Here is a 20000-nt window from a genome sequence, read left to right as displayed (position 1 = left end):
CAATCTTGCAGTGGAACTGTCAAAGTCTAAGGGTTACGTATAAAAAGCTGAAGCTCCTAGTTCATGATCATTCACCTGTTGTTGCATATCTTCAAGAAACAATGCTAGATGATTTTACTATTTGCCCTTGAGAATACATCAATTATGGAACTGTAATCCTCAGGGAAGAAGTTGTGGCGGAAGTCTCATGTATGTTCGCCGCGACATTCCCCAAAATTAATGAGATCTAAATACTGTTCTACAACAAGTAGCATTGACTTTTAATGACAGTATTTTGTATGATGATGGGGCTTTAGTGTTAAACCAACTCCTTCACCCATTTTGGGTAATATGAAATAAACAATACAGTATATTACTAATTCTTTGGAAGCGAGTAATTCACAATTTGATAATTTTGAGAGAGTATCCCAAAAGTCAGAAGACACTCCAGGCTACCTTTATTACTGTAGAGAAGAATAAAAGACCCAACTTCACATCAAATAAAAACTGTGTTTTAAGCCTTAACCTACAATCAAAAATTGATTTATGGAGAGTAAATTCTATTTCATATAATTATCTATTTACAACTTTTTTGTTTTTGATTCTGAAACCATATGAATGTATTGAGAGAGAATGGCAATTATTGAGGTCCATGAATATAAGCTATGTAATGTATATGAGTGAACGATTCAAATGGAAAAAATAAATCTAGTTTGTTTCCTGGTTTTCTTTTGAAATTATGATTTTCAATTATTATTCCAGTCTCATAGTAAATGTTGACCTAAAAATTCTGTTATTACAGATGTGAATTTCCATAAATGAATTTTGTATCACTGAAGTCTTTACCAAGAGATAAGTAAATGAGCTTTGAACTCATGAGGCTGGAGCAGTATTATGTAAGAGAGGGTTAAAGGTTTTGAGGTACTGTATATTTGAATTAAGGATGAAAGGTCAAATTTTCATCAATGTTTTAAATTCTTTGTTGTCTAAGAGGTGTATGCTTAATGCTTTTTTAAATATAGTGACTGACTATCATTTTTACTTTGAAATTAGCTTTCATGTTTGGTTCAGCATGCTTTTGTTTAGCATTTTTTTTTTCATTTTTATCTCTTGAAAGTATTAAATGGCCTAAGGTTAGGTGCCCTTTTGGAAATAAGATATTGTAATAAATGTTTCTATTTTACAGCTCTTAATCTGTATCATGAATGCAGAAGAATGACTGTTCCACTTCTCATGAGACCTCATCTGGTAGTATACTTGGATGTTCCTGTTGATGTTACCTTGAAAAAAATCCAGGCAAGGGGTCTGCCACAAGAGATAAATTCATCTGTTTTGTCTGCCGAGTTTCTTTCTCAGATGGAATTGCAATATAAACAGAAGTTCCTCAGGGAAATGAAGTAGGTTACAGTTTATTTTTCTATTTATTTATGAAATTGATTTGTAGGCAGCTTTTTTTAAAGGTACTTTAGATTTTTTTTGTATTTGCCAATTTGTATTGTAAACTGAATGATATAGTTTTGGATTTTATTAAATGTTATGGAATAATCGATAGTCAATATAGAAAGGGCACAGTGCTGTGAGTCAGTCAAGCAGAGAATTGCAGCCATTACTAAGGGGCCACTGCAGCGTACATTCAGCAACTGGGTGCACTTTTTAGTCTTCTACTTAACCTCTTCCCACATCCTTCCTTCCATCCTGCTTTCCAACCTCTTCATCTTTTACTTCATAGTGCAACAGCAGATTTTACCCCCATCCAGTTGTACCTCAGCGCTGAATGGCCTCTCTAAATTCAGACTTGGGCCTATGTCCCAATTTCCAGAGATCTATTTAAATTATGAATATTACAGCATTTGAATGATATATAATATTGTTGTGAAGATGTGTTGCATATTCTTCATTTGTTCCGTAGCTGGAATACAAACCTACGCTATTTATTTAGGGGTATTACTTTCTCCGAAGCTAAAATAACGAGCCATTAAAATTTAGCAGGGGTTAACTACCCATACTGCTAGTTAGCGGGGTTAGCTTGCTACCGCTCCCATTCACATACTGTACCGGTGATTTAGCTCACTTTACTTTTGGCTCGGATGGAGACTGGTTGTAAATGCTCTTCCTTCTCGCCTATTTTGGACTGCCATTAATTTTCGTCTTTTAACTTACTTTTTTTCTTTTATGTGTGTGTATATATACAGTATATATATATATATATATATATATATATATATATATATATATATATATATATATATATATATATATATATATATATATATATATATATATATATATACACACACACATACATACACAGTGGAACCTCTACACACGAACGTATCTACATCCAAATTTTCCAAAACCCGAAGTAAAATTCGAGCAATTTTTCGACTTTACACCCGAATTTTATTTCGACACATGAAGTAAGCAATTTTCGTCGTACCGGTTGTATCCGAATTTTTCGACACACGAAGTACAATTCGAACACATTCCTACTCTACACCCGAATTTTTTTTCGACACCCGAAGTAAACAATACCCTTACGCGTAGATGGTACTCAAAGCACCGGATGTATTTCTTATTTCCGCCGATAGAAGGCAGCACTTTGACCTCGGAGGGACCCTCATTTAGCGTGGCTTGGGTCATTCCTCTGTTCCCGTCGGCTTCGTGTGGTTGTGCCATGTGCGTTCTGCTATTAACTGTGTTTTAATCGTGATTTTTTACGTTCATCCTTTTACTGTATTTTAATTAAATCATGGGTCCTGAAAGGCTTAGTTTCGCAAGTGGTAGTGGTGAGAAAAGGAAGAAGGAAATGCTTTCTTTAAAAGTAAAGCAAGAAATTATTGAAAAGCATGAGCGTGGCGTTCGCGTGAGTGAACTTGCAAAAGAATGTGGTCGAAACATGTCGACGATCTTGACAATCTTGAAACAGAAAGTCATTAAAGCAGTGAAACCTTCTAAGGGGATTACCATCATTTCAAAACGTCGTAGCCCTGCCATAGAAGAGATGGAACGACTTCTGCTAATCTGGATCAAGGACAGAGAGATTGTTGGCGACACCATCACCGAAACTATCATCTGCGAGAAGGCGCACGCCATCTTCACTGACTTGAAGGAGGCGAGCTCTGGGGGTGATGCTGGGGAGAGTTCAACCGAACGTTCCTCAGACGATTTCAAGGCATCTCGGTGCTGGTTAGAAAAATTTAAGAAACGGTCCGGGATTCATTCAGTTGTTCGCCACGGAGAGGCTGCTAGTGCGGACACAAAGGCTGCAGCTGACTTTGTGAAGAGCTTTGAAAGGACCGTGCAGGAAGAAGGCTACGTAGAGCAGCAGGTGTTCAATTGTGATGAAACCGGGCTGTTGTGGAAGAAGATGCCCAGTTGAACCTACATCACCGCCGAAGAGAAGAAATTGCCTGGGCATAAGCCAATGAAGGATCGGTTGACTCTTGCCCTATGTGCCAACGCTAGCGGGAACTTTAAAGTCAAGCCCTTACTGGTTTACCATTCGGAGAACCCTAGGGCTTTTAAGGCACAGAATGTGGATAAGGACCAGCTTCATGTTTTCTGGCGATCCAACTCGAAGGCCTGGGTCGCTAGGCAGTTCTTTGTCCAATGGGTTAATCAAGTTTTCGGTTCTTCTGTGAAGAAGTATCTTCATGAGCAGAAATTGCCTTTAAAGTGCCTGCTATGCCTTGACAATGCACCCCCCCCCCCCCCCCCCCCCCGGGACTCGAAGATGATATCTTTGAAGAATTTAAGTTCATAAAAGTACTGTATCTTCCACCGAATACCACCTCTATCCCCCAGCCCATGGACCAGCACGTCATCTCAAACTTCAAGAACCTCTACACCAAGCACCTATTCAAGCAGTGCTTTAATGTCACGCAAAGCACAAACTTAACTTTGCGTGAATTTTGTAAAAGCCACTTCAACATCATGCACTGCTTGAAGATCATAGATCAGGCTTGGGTGGGATTAACTCAACGAACCTTCAATTCTGCCTGGAAGGAGCTGTGGCCTGATGCAGTTTTTCCCAGAGATTTTGAAGGTTTTGACCCCGAACCTGATCCCGTCGTGGGTGCAGCGGAAGACGTAGAGGAAATTGTCTCCCTTGGCAAGTCCATGGGTCTGGAGGTCGACGCAGATGACATCATGGAACTCGTCGCCGTACATCACGACGAACTTACTACAGAGGAGCTCAAGGAACTCCATGCTATGTCTGAGCACATGAGTGATGACGAGGAAGGGATCGAGGAGGTAGAACATGTGTTAGGTTCGGCGCAAATAAAAGAGGTGTTAGGAAAATATCAAGACGTGGTCGACTTCATCGAAAAATAGCATCCAAAAAAATTGCAGGTTTGTCGTGTAGTTGCACAGTTCGATGATGTTTGCCTAACTCATTTTCGAAACATTCTGAAAAGCCGTACCAAGCAACTTTCTATCGATAGCTTCTTGAAAAAACTACGAAGCGAACTCGTAATGAAGAGGAAGGAAGTGGTTCAAAGAAAATGGCAAAGAGTGAAGAGAAGAAAATTAAATCAATTTTAAGTGTAGAGAGTGAAAGTGATTAAAATAATCATCTAAAAGAGAAAAAGAAAATGTAAAAAAAAATAAAAAATAAAAAAATAAAAAAAAAAAAATGAGCGAAGTTAGGTTAAAGTTCACTTAGTGTAAGTTAGAATAAGTTATTTTATCGTAGTCACCCTCTCTACCTCCTCACCGCCCGTCCGTCTACTCTCTGCGTAGCAAGACCGACACCTGCGCTGGACTTCTAAGGTAAAGTGACGCTAAAAACCCCTTTCTTATTTATTATTTCTTTATAATTATTCTTATTTACATGTTTATTATCTAATTTAGTGTGCATTATTGTCATGTTTAATTATGTGTAGTAATTTATTAAGGAGTTATCATAGGTTTTTGGGCTCAACCATGGATTAATCCTATTTCAATGTATTCTTATGGGAAAATTCGTTTTTACAGCCGAACATTTTCTACACCCAAATTCGGTTGTGGAATGGATTAAATTCGTTTGTAGAGGTACCACTGCATATATATATATATATATATATATATATATATATATATATATATATATATATATATATATATATATATATATATATATACACAGTATATATATTGGCGTACTACTGTTATAAGCACACATTGAGTATGTGTTGTTTCAGATGTATGTAAATGGATAACTGAATACATCTTAATAGTTTTTAAGTATTTATTCTATAAAAACAACAGAGTTAAACATCTCCATCACTGGAGGAAGCTGGGTTGGTCCAGATGACCAATTCTGGTGAAGTATAGATATGAACTGACTAAATTATCGATATCACAGATATCGTATGCTCAGTTTATATTAGTCACGTCACAAACTCGGAAGACACCTGCATCCGGTGACGTCACAAACTTTCACACGCTTGAGACAATGTGTTGACGTTAAGAAGAATGTCAAATTGCTGAGGTTTGCATTGTATGTCCTGTTTACGATTTGAATGACTACAGCAAGTCCCAGGGTTAGCTCCTTCAACCAACATGACATATTACGTCATTTGTTTTAAACATGTAATATTAACTATTCTAATTATTACATTAGCTCGGCCAGCTATCTCAATTTTTTTACAAAAATTTAACAACAAGCCAAAACATGGTTATTAGGTGTGACTGGACATACGTAATATTCTTTGTTTAACTTTAGCCATAATCAACCGAGGACGAATGTCCAAATAGGCACATTAAAAAACAATAACAATAATGCCTATAAAAAAGATATTACCAAAGCAAAAAGAAAAATGCATGATAAAACCAAGATCATATATATGGTACATTGCTAGCAAATGATTATATGGTACCAAAAAAAAAAACTTCTGACTTACATATGATTCGGTAACTTGATAAAGAATAATTGTTACCTTTGTCAGAAACATAATACTCAATTATTAGTGCACAAACACGAATTCCTGGTACGTACACGTACCACGGTTTCGTACATATATATATATATTTATATATAGGGCTGATATATTTTATTAGATGCCCATAGATTCTGTTATATATTTTATTTATTTTTTTTTTCTCTTTTCTTTTTTAACATTCCAGCTTATATATTTTTATTAGATGCCGAGAGAAAAAATGATTTATATCTTTTTTTTTTTTTAAATGTTGTTTTAAATGTATTTTTAACAATGCAAATGTAGAAAATTTCTTTAATTACATATTACTAGCGTACTAATCAGCTTTTCATACAAACTCTTCCCGACAAATTACTCCTTTAGCGAATGAGGTGGCCACTCAAACGGCTTTGAATTGAATCAGATAGGGCGTATTGTCGGGACTAAGCGAATCGTTCCTTTTTAGCTGCTTGCTGTGCCGTAACCTACGCCAAACAAGGATGTTCACGGCGATAAATATCACCACCGTGATACTCAAACCAGCTAGTAGTATGGGGTGAAGAATTTCCTTATAAGTCGGTGACAGGTGGTCCATTTCGGTTATTTTCATCAACCGCTTGGCAACTTGTCTGTTGTACGGGAGAGGAAGTGCTGGTATTGTAGAGGTCCACGTGAAGTTCGCGAAGTAGGCTCGTTCTCTGATGATTGTCCGTAGACCAGTCACCATGGAATTCGGGGAAGTCCCGACACAACCATCTGCTGCGACGAAGATATGGGTGAAGGACGTGGATCCGTCAGGGCATGATACATTGAAGCCGTCCTTGTCGTATCGTATCCACGAGCCATTGTTCAGTCTGCAATTGAACTCATTATTGTCAAAGGGATAAAGCTTATCCAGACAATTTTCACTTGTATGGGAGAGAGCACCGTCTAGCACTATACCTAACTCGCATGAATCCATTAAGTTTTTATGGAATTCAAATGAGTCAGCTGTACATATTTTTCTATCCATTGCGTCTGAACAGTGAGTTAATTGATTTAAGTCTTTAATGACCGTATATGTTTCCTTGTCTGGGGAAATCAATACGTGTCCTGTCAAACTGGATATTACTGGATTTGAGTGATTCGTCATGAAAGTCGGAAATGGTGATATCCTGTAAGATTGCCAGGCATCAGAAGAATCAAAGGGAATTGTAATCCTAATCTTGTTATTATCTACGTTTACTGTAATTAGGCTGTAATAAAATTCTAACCTATGTTCGTCTAACAAAGGAACATAGCCTAGTTTATCCCTTCCGTTCTTCAGAATTAATTTTAAGTAACTTATAGGCAACAAATGGGGCGACAATACACCTTTAGTTGCAAACGTGATAGCTTCTACATAATCCTTGGATTTCTCAATGAAATGTGTAATTCTGTTATGTATGTGATCTATCTTTGAATCATAATACGTTAATGTTGCCAACAAATCCTGTACTTCCATAATTTGAACGATATTATCTGAATGTTCATTTAACAAATCCATAATTTTATTGATTGAAGCTAACTGATTCCTTAGTTCTGACATAATCAATTCATCTTTATGAGTCAAGAACTCAATTTTCTTATTTTGATTACTAATTTTAAGACGATTGGAAATTCCTAGACCTAAACTTTCAACAGACCCAAAGATGCTTAATGCAGCATAAATAAACGGATTCCGTCTTTCTTTATGTTCGTGTCCTACAGTCCACATCAAAAGGTCATAAGCCAAAGATCCTGTCTCGCCAGTCTTATTTTTCAAGTCATCAGATAGCATCTCTGGAACTTTTAATGTTGATCCAAGCAAACTCTTTGTAGTCAAATGAAAATGTCTTCTATGCAACTCATCCAATGATGCAGAAAACCTTGAAATGGCGGTTCTTAAGCTAATAACATCATTCTCTTGAAGAAAAATTGCTTGCATATGCACTTCGACAATTACGTTGGTTGATGTAATAAAAATGTCTTCTTGTCTTTCAACTATATTGCCATATTTAAAATATATATTTTTAGTCTTAGAGCTCATCCCATATGAGAAAAATGTCTGAGCGAACAATATCACTCCCAACAACAAAAAATTCATCTTGGAAACCTGTAACGAGAAAAAATATATGTAATTACTCCTGTATTAAAAAGAAAACTTTTAATCACACAAAACAAAATAAAATTTTCCTTCACTTCTTTTCCTCTCTTTTCTTTTTAATTTCTTATGTGAGCCAATGGTACTATTCTCTCATCCGTGGGTTGGGATACGTTTTGAACTCTAAACCTATTGGCCGTTAATGTTTCCAAAATGTTAAATGGGCCTTCAAACTTAGGTGTTAGTTTATAATTGAGCCCTTTTCGGACATTGATTTGAATATAGATGTTATCACCCACGGTATATGTTTTAGTTGGTTTCGCTATTTTATCATGATTCCTTTTCATTATGATTTGTGATTCTTCTAAATTCTTTCGAAGGATATCATATCGACTTATACTTGCATTTATACATTCTTTTAAAGGATTTGATAGATTAGTTGTAGGCGTTAATACATGGAAAGGTGTTCTAACTGGGGTAGGCCTACCATACAATGCTTCATGCGGTGACATTTTAATTGATATATGATATGAATGATTCAGAGTACTCAGTGCCGCCGGTATTGCAATATCCCAGTTGGGGTCTGATCCCCCTTGTGTTACCCTCAATATATTCAATATCTTCCTATTTGCTCTTTCCACTAGCCTATTCGACTCTGGGTGATATATCATGGTATTAATTTTCCTTATGTTGAGGAATTCACACAATGAGGTAAGAAAGTGATTATTAAATTCACCACCCGAGTCTGAGATTATCATGTGTGGAATTCCATGTTTACAAATGTAACACTCGTAAAACTTCCTAGCGTATTCAATTGCAGTTTTAGTTTTAAGCGCTATTAGTTCTGTATATCGAGTTAAAGCATCTATAATTACTAAGAGGTGCTTATTTCCTCTGTCTGACTCGTAAAATCCTGTTAACAATTCTAAATGTATTCTTTCAAAGGGTTGATTGGGCACAGGATAAGCTCCTAGGCTGACAGGTGTTTTCGTATGCCCTTTGTTTTCCTGACATGTGCGACAATTAGCTATGTGTCTTTTTATATCTGTAAGCATTGTATGCCAATAAAACAATGATTTGGCTTTCTGTGACATTAATGAGAACCCAGGGTGTCCATGTAATGGATTTGAATGCAACTAATTCAGGACAGTGGAAATAAATGAGATTGGTACTACTACCTGGTCGTTAGTTACATGTGGTGTATTGCGGGTTTTCCTTGTCACAGTCCTACACAGAATATTATCTTTGATTATATAATTCTGCTGCTTATACTTTATATATTCCTTTTCTTTATGATTGCCTTTCAAAGCATTTATAATTGTTTCTATTTTCTGATCTTTTCTTTGCTCATTCTGTAACAATTCAGCGCTCCAGCCTAAATCTTCTTGTTCAGATATTGTTTTTACAATAGGCATGGATGTTGATATATCTATTAATTCAGCTAAAGGCTCCGTACAAGATGACACGGGGTTGCGTGATAATGCATCCGCAATGATATTTGCTTTCCCAGGTAAATACCCGATTCTTGCGCCAAAATCTTGAATGATCAAATGCCACCGAGTTCGTTTAGGGCTGTGATTGAAGCCTTTAAAGAACTCTGTTAGTGGTTTATGGTCAGTAAGAACCTTAACGGGATAACCGTAAATTATGAACTTAAAATGCACTAGCAAATTAACAATAGCTAGTCCTTCCTTGTCTATTACTGCATACTTACTTTCGGAAGTTCTCAATTTTCGAGAATAGAAAGCTATCGGGAAAAATTGTTTATCATATTGCTGAAGCAATACCCCTCCTACTCCTAAGTCTGAGGCGTCTGTTGCAATGAAGAATTCCTTACCGAAGTCAGGAAATTTTAAGATAGGAGAACTACACAGTTCATCTTTCAAAGTATTAAACGCCTGTTGATGTTGCTCAGACCATATGAAATCTACGCCCTTCTTCGTAAGATCAGTTAAAGGAGCGGCTATTATTGAATAGTTGCGTATAAAACGCCTGTAATATCCACTACAACCCAGAAATTGCTGTATTCCCTTGACATTAGTAGGTATGGGAAAATTACGTATAGCCGACACCTTATCATGGACTACTTTAAGACCTTGGCTTGACACCATGAAACCCAAATATATTAATTCTGTTTTGAAAAATTCACACTTACTAATCTTTACCCTTAAGTTATGTTGTCTTAATCTCTGTAGTACTAGTTCTAACTTACGTAGATGTTCTTCTAAGGTGTTGGAAAAGATTACAAGATCATCCATATAGGCATGCAATATATCCCCTAACAAATCTCCAAACACTATGTTAATCATTCTTGTAAATGTTATAGGAGCACAACGTAAACCAAAAGGCATCCGTAAAAATTCATAATGTCCCCTGGCTGTGCTGAAGGCTGTGTATGGGATACTATCTTCTTCTAATGATATCTGGTGAAAGCCTTTAAGTAAGTCCAAACTGGTAAAATATTTATTCTGACCTAACAAAGACAAAATATCGTCAGTACATGGCACTGGGAATCGATCAGGGATCGTTTCCTCGTTTAGACGACGAAAGTCGACGCAGATACGCCATGTTCGATCTTTTTCGGTACAACTATTAAAGGAAAATTATAAGGGCTGTTTGATTTTCTAATGACTCCTTCCTCTAACATTTTACCTACTTCATCATTTATTTCATTCTGGAATTTCATAGGGAGTCTGTACGAGGGTACATATATAATTTTCTGCTTGTCCTTTAACCTTATTTGATGCTCGATCACATCTGTTTTTCCTAAGGATCCATCCGTAGTGGAAAAGACATCTTGATATTTAGTTAAAAGTTCAAAAATTTTCTGCTGAATTTCTTCGTCTTGAATGTCCTTACTGATTTTATTTTTAATAGATCGCAAAAGGGATTCATCCGCAACTGATTGAGAGTGATTGATTTCAGCAACGGTAAGAATACGATGTTTATAAACTTCTACATCCAAGATATGTTGATTTTTGTGAATTACTAAAGTGTTATTTAAATTATTACAGACTTCGATATTACATTGCTGATGTGAGCCTACTGTATAAATAGCTTGTGTGACAGACAATCCGTTAGTTTTCAAAGTATCGGAAAGGATTAATATTTCAGATCCCGGTAGTGTTTTCTTTATTTGCACTATTAAATTCGAAGGTATGTTTGGTTCGATAGATTGCGTGCAAGATGATATTACGGGTGAACGAGAATTCTGCTGGGTCGCGTATATTATTTCTTTATTAGTGAGACAAGTTATTGGTTCTTCAACGTACGTTACGGTTACATTTGTCGTCTCCTTTTTATCCAAAACTGATTTTAAGGTATTAGAAGACTTATAGAATTTCCCTTTGATATACACGCCGTGCTTGGCAGGAGCTAAGATAATGTTTTGATTTCCCATAGATGGGTATCCTATAATTACAGCTGGATACATATTAAGGTTTTTTACAACAACAAATGTATTGGCAAACGTGCGATTACCGACTCTGAACTGAATATGAGTTATGCCTATGACGTTTAATTCATTATTTCCTATACCTGAAAGTCTAATTCCTGATTTTTCAATCGGAAAGTTCGAAAACAACAAATGATGCGTCTTCAAATCCATAATATTACGTGGACTACCAGAGTCAAAAAATAACGTAAAGGATTTGTGTTCTAAATTTACAGCATATAAGGTTGGCCGTAACTCATTTTGGCTTATTATTGTATGAATTCGTTGCAAATCTACGGGAGCATGCACTGTTTTACTTAATTCGGCCGTGTGTTTCATAGGAAAATCTATTGTCTCACAATTATCTGATAAAACATTAAATTGATTATTCAATACTATTGATGTTGACATGAATGACCTTGACCCAACATCACTCTCTTCCCCTCTAGAGTCAACTATGTGGTATTTGCTTTGCTCTGCACATTCTGAAAATTAGTCTGACCTTGCGAGGTCTGGTTTGACGGCCCAGGCTCAGCGATATTTGAAGAAGTGTTTGTTTGTTTCGGACTCTGAACTGCATTGACATTTGGTTGTTTCTTCTTATTGTTAAAATGAGGATTTTTCTTTTTATTTCCATATGGAACTAACTGTGGAATTGACTGTGTATTTCTGGGATATTGTTGTCTCTTACGCGAGTAACATTGACTATAAGAATGCGTTGCAGTGTTGTGAATTGAGCAAAATTTCGTTCTACAGTCTGCGCTTATGTGACCTTGACGTTTGCAGTTGTAACACGTCACTCCCCGCTACTGGACTGTTAACTACGTTCACTGTTTGTGGTTTTGTTTAATTCTTTGCAAAAACTTGAGTTAACACGGGATCGAGATCTGGACACTTGGACATGTGTTTCTTTATCTGTTTATAGACATCCAATTCCGTACTTGCAGGCGTTAACTTCTTATCAAAACACCGCACTAAAGCTTCAGGCAACATAAGTGTCATGCAAGTCAAATACATTAATCGCAAAAAATCTTTCACGGAGATGTTATCGTTAGTAACCCAAGTGGAATTACCTAAAATGTCCTGATATTCGTTAAGCCTATCAGCTATGAGAGCTGCTCTCTCAATAACATTAAGCCGATTCATAGTGGCTTGATTAAGTGTATTTCGTAACGTTAATACTACATCCAAGGCTTCCTCACCCTCATAGATCGCGCGTAACCTAACTTTGAAATCATCCCAAGTAACTGCTTCTTGAAATGAAACACCTCTTAAATACGCACTCGCATCCCCCTTAGAAAAATCTATAAAACTTTTAGCTTCTTGTAATTGTACAAAAGGGTCTACGATTTGTTTGGCATTTAAATGGGCATCGACGGATGAAATCCATGACTCCACATTTTGTGGCAAGAACCCGTTGACCCGACCTTGAAAAGGAAGGATTGCTGACCTGGCATTTACAAGCGTCACAATTGGAGGAGGATTAGTCTGGCCTACACCACTAGGTCCAGGGGAAGGGCTGACAGGAGGAGCCATGACTGCTGTATTTTTTTTTTTCTATCTCTTTGACCCCTTGCAATTCTATCAAAATATCTATATGAGTACAGATGCCCACTGCGTAAACGCATATGTATAATAAAATTCCCCCAACAATGTTACTAATCTCAAAACATTTCCCGAGAATTTCTGAAAGAAAAAGGAATTAGCACAAAGAAAGAAAAATTCTAAATGAGAATTCGGAGTTTCCTTTTAACTAAGTTTAGCAATTCACTCACCCCAGTAATAATCGACTAACAACTCTTGATAACTACACTTCACTGCCCAAACTGGAATGAATTGAAAAAATCTGTACTTAGCTTATATATGATGTCGACACGTCCTCTCTCTCTCTCTCTCTCTTGATGTTTTGTTAGCGATGTCTCGTTCTAGTTTCTTGTTGAATGTAGTTCTTCCTGGATATGTTTTGCAATTGTTGAACGCCAGTCCTTGGGTTTCCTATGATGTTGATTGAAGATTCAGGTTGTATTCTAACATTTTTTGATGTTAGCTGTTTCGTTGGACTATAATACTTAGTCAAAATTGTAGATTCCTGTAGATAATGTTGAGTTCTTGAAGATCTTTCTCAGGTTTTACAGCTTTTATTTTGAAGTCTTGAAGATCTTTCTCTGGTTTTACAGCTTTTATGTTGAAGTTTTGAAGATATTTCTCTGGTTTTACAGCTATTATTTTGAAGTCTTGAAGATTTTTCTCTAATTCTTAGAGTTTAACCGCTGTCTTAGAGTTTAATCGCTGTCTTAGAGTTTAATCGCTGCCACCATTTATTGGCGTGCTACTGTTATAAGCACACATTGAGTATGTGTTGTTTCAGATGTATGTAAAAATGGATAACTGAATACATCTTAATAGTTTTTAAGTATTTATTCTATAAAAACAACAGAGTTAAACATCTCCATCACTGGAGGAAGCTGGGTTGGTCCAGATGACCAATTCTGGTGAAGTATAGATATGAACTGACTAAATTATCGATATCACAGATATCGTATGCTCAGTTTATATTAGTCACGTCACAAACTCGGAAGACACCTGCATCCAGTGACGTCACAAACTTTCACACGCTTGAGACAATGTGTTGACGTTAAGAAGAATGTCAAATTGCTGAGGTTTGCATTGTATGTCCTGTTTACGATTTGAATGACTACAGCAAGTCCCAGGGTTAGCTCCTTCAACCAACATGACATATACGTCATTTGTTTTAAACATGTAATATTAACTATTCTAATTATTACATATATATATATGCATATATATATAGAGTATATACATATATATATGCATATATATATATATATATATATATATATATATGTATATATATATATATATATATATATATATATTGTGATGGCTGGCTTTGACCACCACTCAAAACACTACACTTATCAAATAGTATTCACCATCATACAGTACTAAGTCCACTAAAGGTGGAATAGTAACCAAACATCAATACGAGTGCAAAGTCAACTCAAGGGGACAAAGAAAATACCACAAAAATTTCCTTAATTTTAATACATAATAACTAGACAGAAATAACAACTGAACCACAATAATACATTAATAAAGGATACACACTCAATCTTAACTCCCTGTAAAAGAAAACAAATACACGATTACAGAAAGGTCATCAACACATGCATACTAAATGGAGAGAGGGTCCAGAAAGGAGAAGGCCAATGAAAAGTGAGAACATCCTAACAAATACAAACTAAATATCCCTATCTAGTGGACGATGGCTGGTTTGATTGAAAGGCTTTCACAAGCTCCAGTAATGACGTCAGCTGACTATCACAGGTCGTGATCACGATACTTAGATAGGTATAAATATTATTACCTTGGGACAGAGAGGTCCCCTTGGCTTTTACTGAACCAAGGGCAGTACACAAAATGTAGGATGAAACGTCCTTGCTGCAGAGAAAGGATATCCAAAACAAGCTCAACAGCTTCACAATGTGGCTCTGCAAAGGCGTGGAATAATATAGATCCAATCACAAATGTCGTGCCCTACAAGGTTGGAGGCTCAGAAACACACTAAGGAACCATCCTCAAAAAAAGCCCCTCCAAAACTCCGTTCACGCAGGAGCGCAACCACGTAACCAACACCACTTGAAAATATAAAACAGCCGTTAGTCCATTATAACCACTAACATAACCACCAGTGAAAAGACAAACAATTAAAGCAGGAAACAATAAGTCTACAGTATAATTAACCTTATACATCTATAAAAACTTAAATAATTTAGAAATATATAGCAATAATATTACACCTCCTCACCCAACCAAAAAAGAAATTCAATTTTTTTTTTTTTTTTTAAAGTGATTTGAATTACAACGTACAGGTTATCACATAATGAAATATTAAACCAACACTCAAAAATTTGAAATATTAAACAAACACTCAAAAATGATTATTAAACAAACTGCAAAAACATGACAAACAAAAGGAAAGAGGGGGGCAAGTGCCAAGGTCTGCAGCTCACAAGGATAGGAATATATAACCAATACTAAAAAGAAATCTTAAACCTAAATTAATCACAAGTAAACTTTCCAAAACCAGAAAACCAAAACATCACCATTCGATAAATAGGTACCCAACCTAAAAATTTCACATCACTCATATCATTAATAAACTTAATTAAGAGTCATTGCACTAACAACCGGATTCTGTATATATAGTCCAAAAGCTATAACCTTTTCCACACTCAATACACTGTTCCTTTTCAGGGATACACATCACTCACTAAAAATAAATGTTGATCACAAAAACCACTGTCTATTTCAGTGTTATATATCACACTTATCACCATAGTGTCCAATACATACACACACACCGAACGACACAGAGAAGACCACCACAAGACTCCCCTGCGCAAACAAACAAACAAACTCGATGAAGCGTAATTATTAGCCTGAAAATACAGAATACCAGATTAGTGCCTATCTCTTTTCTTAGCTTATTATAAACCTTATCGTACCTGACACCTCTAAACCTTAGTAGATTAACCTTAACTCAGTCTAGGGTACCACTCATACACCAGCCTGTAGCGCCTAAAAAACGGCTGTGTTGTGCTACAGACCCGTGAGCCCATGACCCATCTAATTAATCAATCATTAGAAAGTACCAGTGATCACCCTCACCTTTTAACCTTAAAGATCCCATATATACCCAAAACATTATAGTCTTCTATAAACAAACCATGATTAATAAATCTTAAATATACATTTACTTCTACTCACTACGTGCCCACTTCAACAGCACACACACCATAATTAGAACGATACAGATACCACCTTTAATAACTGCATAGCCCTCTGTCTATCAACTAATATTCAACGCTGCGAGAGAGAAAATCGGCAACAATATTATCTTTTCCTGGGATGTGTGAAAATTCTAAATTCCATTCTTGCAGCATGAGACTCCACCTCATCAATCGTTGATTTTTATTCTTGTATCTGCTGATGAAGGTCAGGGGATTATGATCTGTCAAGACCTTAATAGGTGTATCTGAGGAGGAGAGATAAACCTGAAAATGATTAATAGCGAATATTAACGCAAGAGTCTCTTTCTCCACAGTTGAATACCTACGTTGGGCGGGGGACAATTTTTTTGAAAAGAATGCGACAGGATGAGAAACTCCCTGCTTGTCATTCTGCAACAACACCGCTCCTACACCAACGTCACTTGCATCCGTGGCAAGAGAAAAAAGGAAGGTCAAAATCAGGAGCTCTCAAGAAAGGGAAATTAATTAAAACTTTTTAAATTATCAAAAGCCCTTTGCGTTTCATCCGTCCAGACAAATGCTACCTTCTTTCTCAAGAGATTTGTTAACGGATCGGCTATATCTGAAAAATTCCTAACAAACCTTCGGTAATACCCACTCAAACCAAGGAATCTTCTGACATCCCTCCTACATTTAGGGACTACCATGTTTTCAATACTTTCGATATTGGCCTGCTTAGGAGCAACTTTACCATTACCAACCTTATGACCCAAATATACCACCTTCGCCTTTGCGAAATCGCTTTTCTTTAAATTAATTACCAAATTTGCCTTTTTCAACACCTCAAATAGTGCCCTAATACGTTTTAAATGGGTTTCCCAATCATCGCTATAAATAACAATATCATCAATATACACAACACATCCTTCTAAACCATGGACTAAAGTATTCATTAACCTCTGAAAGGTGGCAGCCGCGTTCTTCATTCCAAACGGCATAACTTTACATTGAAACAATCCCTGTGGTGTTACAAAAGCAGACAGGACCCTTGCCCGCTTTGAAAGAGGAACTTGCCAATAACCTTTCAACAAATCGAATTTGCTAATGTATTTGGCCTTCCCCATTCGATCAATACAATCCTCAATTCGAGGTAATGGATAACAATCAGATTTAGATAACTCATTCAACTTACGGTAATCAAAACATAACCTGAAATCACCGTCGGATTTCTTTACCAATACAACAGGTGATGACCAAGGACTTTGACTAGGTTCAATTAGGTCATGTTTTAGCATATAATCCACTTCCTTTGCTACAACCTCATTTTTGAAAGGATTCAACCTGTAAGGAGATTGTTTCACAGGAGTGGCGCTACCTACCTCTACATCATGTTCAAGGACCGAAGTCCTACCCGGTACATCCGAAAATAATTCTTTATAATTAGATACTAAATTTTTCAAAGACCTTTGTTCTTCCTTACCTAAATGTGAAATTACTCCCGAAAATTTTTTCAAAGACTTTCTATTATCCGACCGCCATTCACATCCATTAAAACAATTATCATCAATACCCTCCCCCTCTGAAAAAGAAAAATGGTTATTGTTCTCAGAATCTACCGTGTTCCCAATAGTTGCCACCGGAATGACTTTTTCCCGTTCCATATAAGCTTTCAACATATTTACATGACACAGTTGAAAAGGTTTCCTTCTTTGAGGTGTCTCCACTAAATAGTTAACTTCACTTACTTTTTTCAAAATTTTCCAAGGACCTGAAAAAGAAGCTTTCAATGGATTCCCTGGGAAGGGTAACAAAACCAATACTTTATCGCCTTCTGCAAAGTCGCGTGCCTTGGACCTTCTATCAAAAAAGAACTTCATTCTTTTTTGGCTACATAATAAGTTTTCACCCGCAAATTTCCAAGCCTTGGTTAATTTATCGCCTAGATTAGACACACAATCCAATAAATTAACCTCAGGGACGTCTCCCTCCCAAGACTCACGAACCACATCAAGAGGACCTCGAACACAATGGCCAACCACAAGGCTGAAAGGCGAAAAACCTAAAGACTGACTTGGGACAGAACGAAAAGCGAACAACAAATAAGGTAATTCCTTATCCCATTCAGAACCATTATTCAAACAATATTTCTTTACCATGGATTCCAGGGTCTGATAAAATCTCTCCAGAGCTCCCTGGCTTTCTGGATGATATGGAGAAGAGGTCACATGTTTTATATTTAAACCTGCCATTTTATCTCTGAAATACCTGCTAACAAAATTAGAACCACAATCCGATTGAATAATCTTAGGCATCCCAAACCTGGTAAAAAAGTCAATTAGTACATCTACAATTTTAACACTTTTTATTTTACGTAGTGGTATTGCCTCGGGATATCGAGACATCCTATCCATGATTGTCAAAATATACTCATTACCACTACGCGTCTTCGGTAATGGTCCAACCACATCAATAAGGACTTCCTTAAAAGGTTCGGAAACTACAGGAATAGGACATAGAGGCGATTTTGGAATCCGCTGATTGGGTTTACCGACCCTCTGGCACACATCACAACTATTGACAAACTTCTTTACATCTGCCTTCAACTTTGGCCAATAATAATTCCCTAACAATTTGCAAGAAGTTTTATGAATTCCAAAATGGCCGGCCAGACCACTTTCGTGCGCCAATGACATTAACTCCTTCCTATAACCAAAAGGAACCATTATCTGTTTCACAATTTCATTATCAACATTATCCACCCCCATAGGCATACTCAACCTATATAAAATATTATTAATTATCTTAAATTTGGGACCAGTCATATCAGACACCTCCCCTGACTCGATAGGGAGTTCCCGAAACTCCTTTTTCTGGGCTTTGATTAGCTCTTCAGTAGTCCAATTTAACTTGTCCGTTAACATTCCAAGATCTACAGCTAGGCTATCACTACGATCTAAACTACTTAAATCTACATCAATTGTTGACTCTGCAGCGTCAACAATTCTAGCACTAGAACGAGTAACTGCTGCTACTTCACTATCAGGGTTTATCAATATCGGACAATTATTATTCTTCATAGCCACATCATTCTCTAACACAACATCAACCTCGTTAACTGGGAATTTATCAACTATGGCCAATTTCAAATTCCCTGTAAAGGAAGGGCAGATTAAATTAAAATTTTCAATAGCATACGACTTTACGGAATCAGGAAAACCAGCCAATAACACAAATTCCCCACTTTTGGGTACAAAATTACAAGGTAATGCCTCCCTTAGAATCAAAGACTGAGCTGCACCGGTATCACGCAAAATACGCACTCGTCTTTTCTCGGACGAATTGGCGAAGGAGACACTACCGAAGGACAAATATCTGTCAAAACAACCAGGTAGTCATTGATCAGCGGATGTTGTTGGGGTAGGTTCTCTCTCTCTCTCTCTCTCTTCCACGCCCATCACTGGCCTAACATTAGCATTTTGGGATTTTCTAAACGCATAACACATGCTCTTTACGTGCCCCTTCTTATTGCAAAAGAAGCACGTCAATGTTTTCAATTTCTCTGGATTATATATATTTTGCCTATTACCTCTGTTAGGAGAAAAATTATTATTAGCATTACCCTGATTATTATTACTTCCATGATTATTTCTGTTAAACACCTTAGCATTATTATTCGGATTAGCATTATTATTCCTACCCATCTTAACCCAACTAGACTTCACATTTGTCGTTACTCCCCCTAACCCACTCTTATGAGACAAGCAATATTCGTCACTAGAGATAGCTACCTCCTGAACGGTCTCGAGTTTTAA

General features: G+C 36.7%; 1 protein-coding gene across 1 annotated transcript in view; it reads left to right on the top strand.

Annotated features, from left to right (window-relative positions):
* ND-42 (NADH dehydrogenase (ubiquinone) subunit ND-42) overlaps nucleotides 1–20000 on the top strand; it is a 240166-nt gene that overhangs the window by 46871 nt on the left and 173295 nt on the right. The window contains exon 3 of the mRNA XM_068394630.1: nucleotides 1166–1376. Within this exon, the coding sequence (XP_068250731.1) occupies nucleotides 1166–1376 (211 nt within the window). The remainder of the gene's footprint in view (nucleotides 1–1165; nucleotides 1377–20000) is intronic.

Source organism: Palaemon carinicauda, chromosome 20 (genome assembly GCF_036898095.1).
Source record: "Palaemon carinicauda isolate YSFRI2023 chromosome 20, ASM3689809v2, whole genome shotgun sequence".
Taxonomy (NCBI): domain Eukaryota; kingdom Metazoa; phylum Arthropoda; class Malacostraca; order Decapoda; family Palaemonidae; genus Palaemon; species Palaemon carinicauda.
This window is presented reverse-complemented; position numbering and strand designations above follow the sequence as displayed.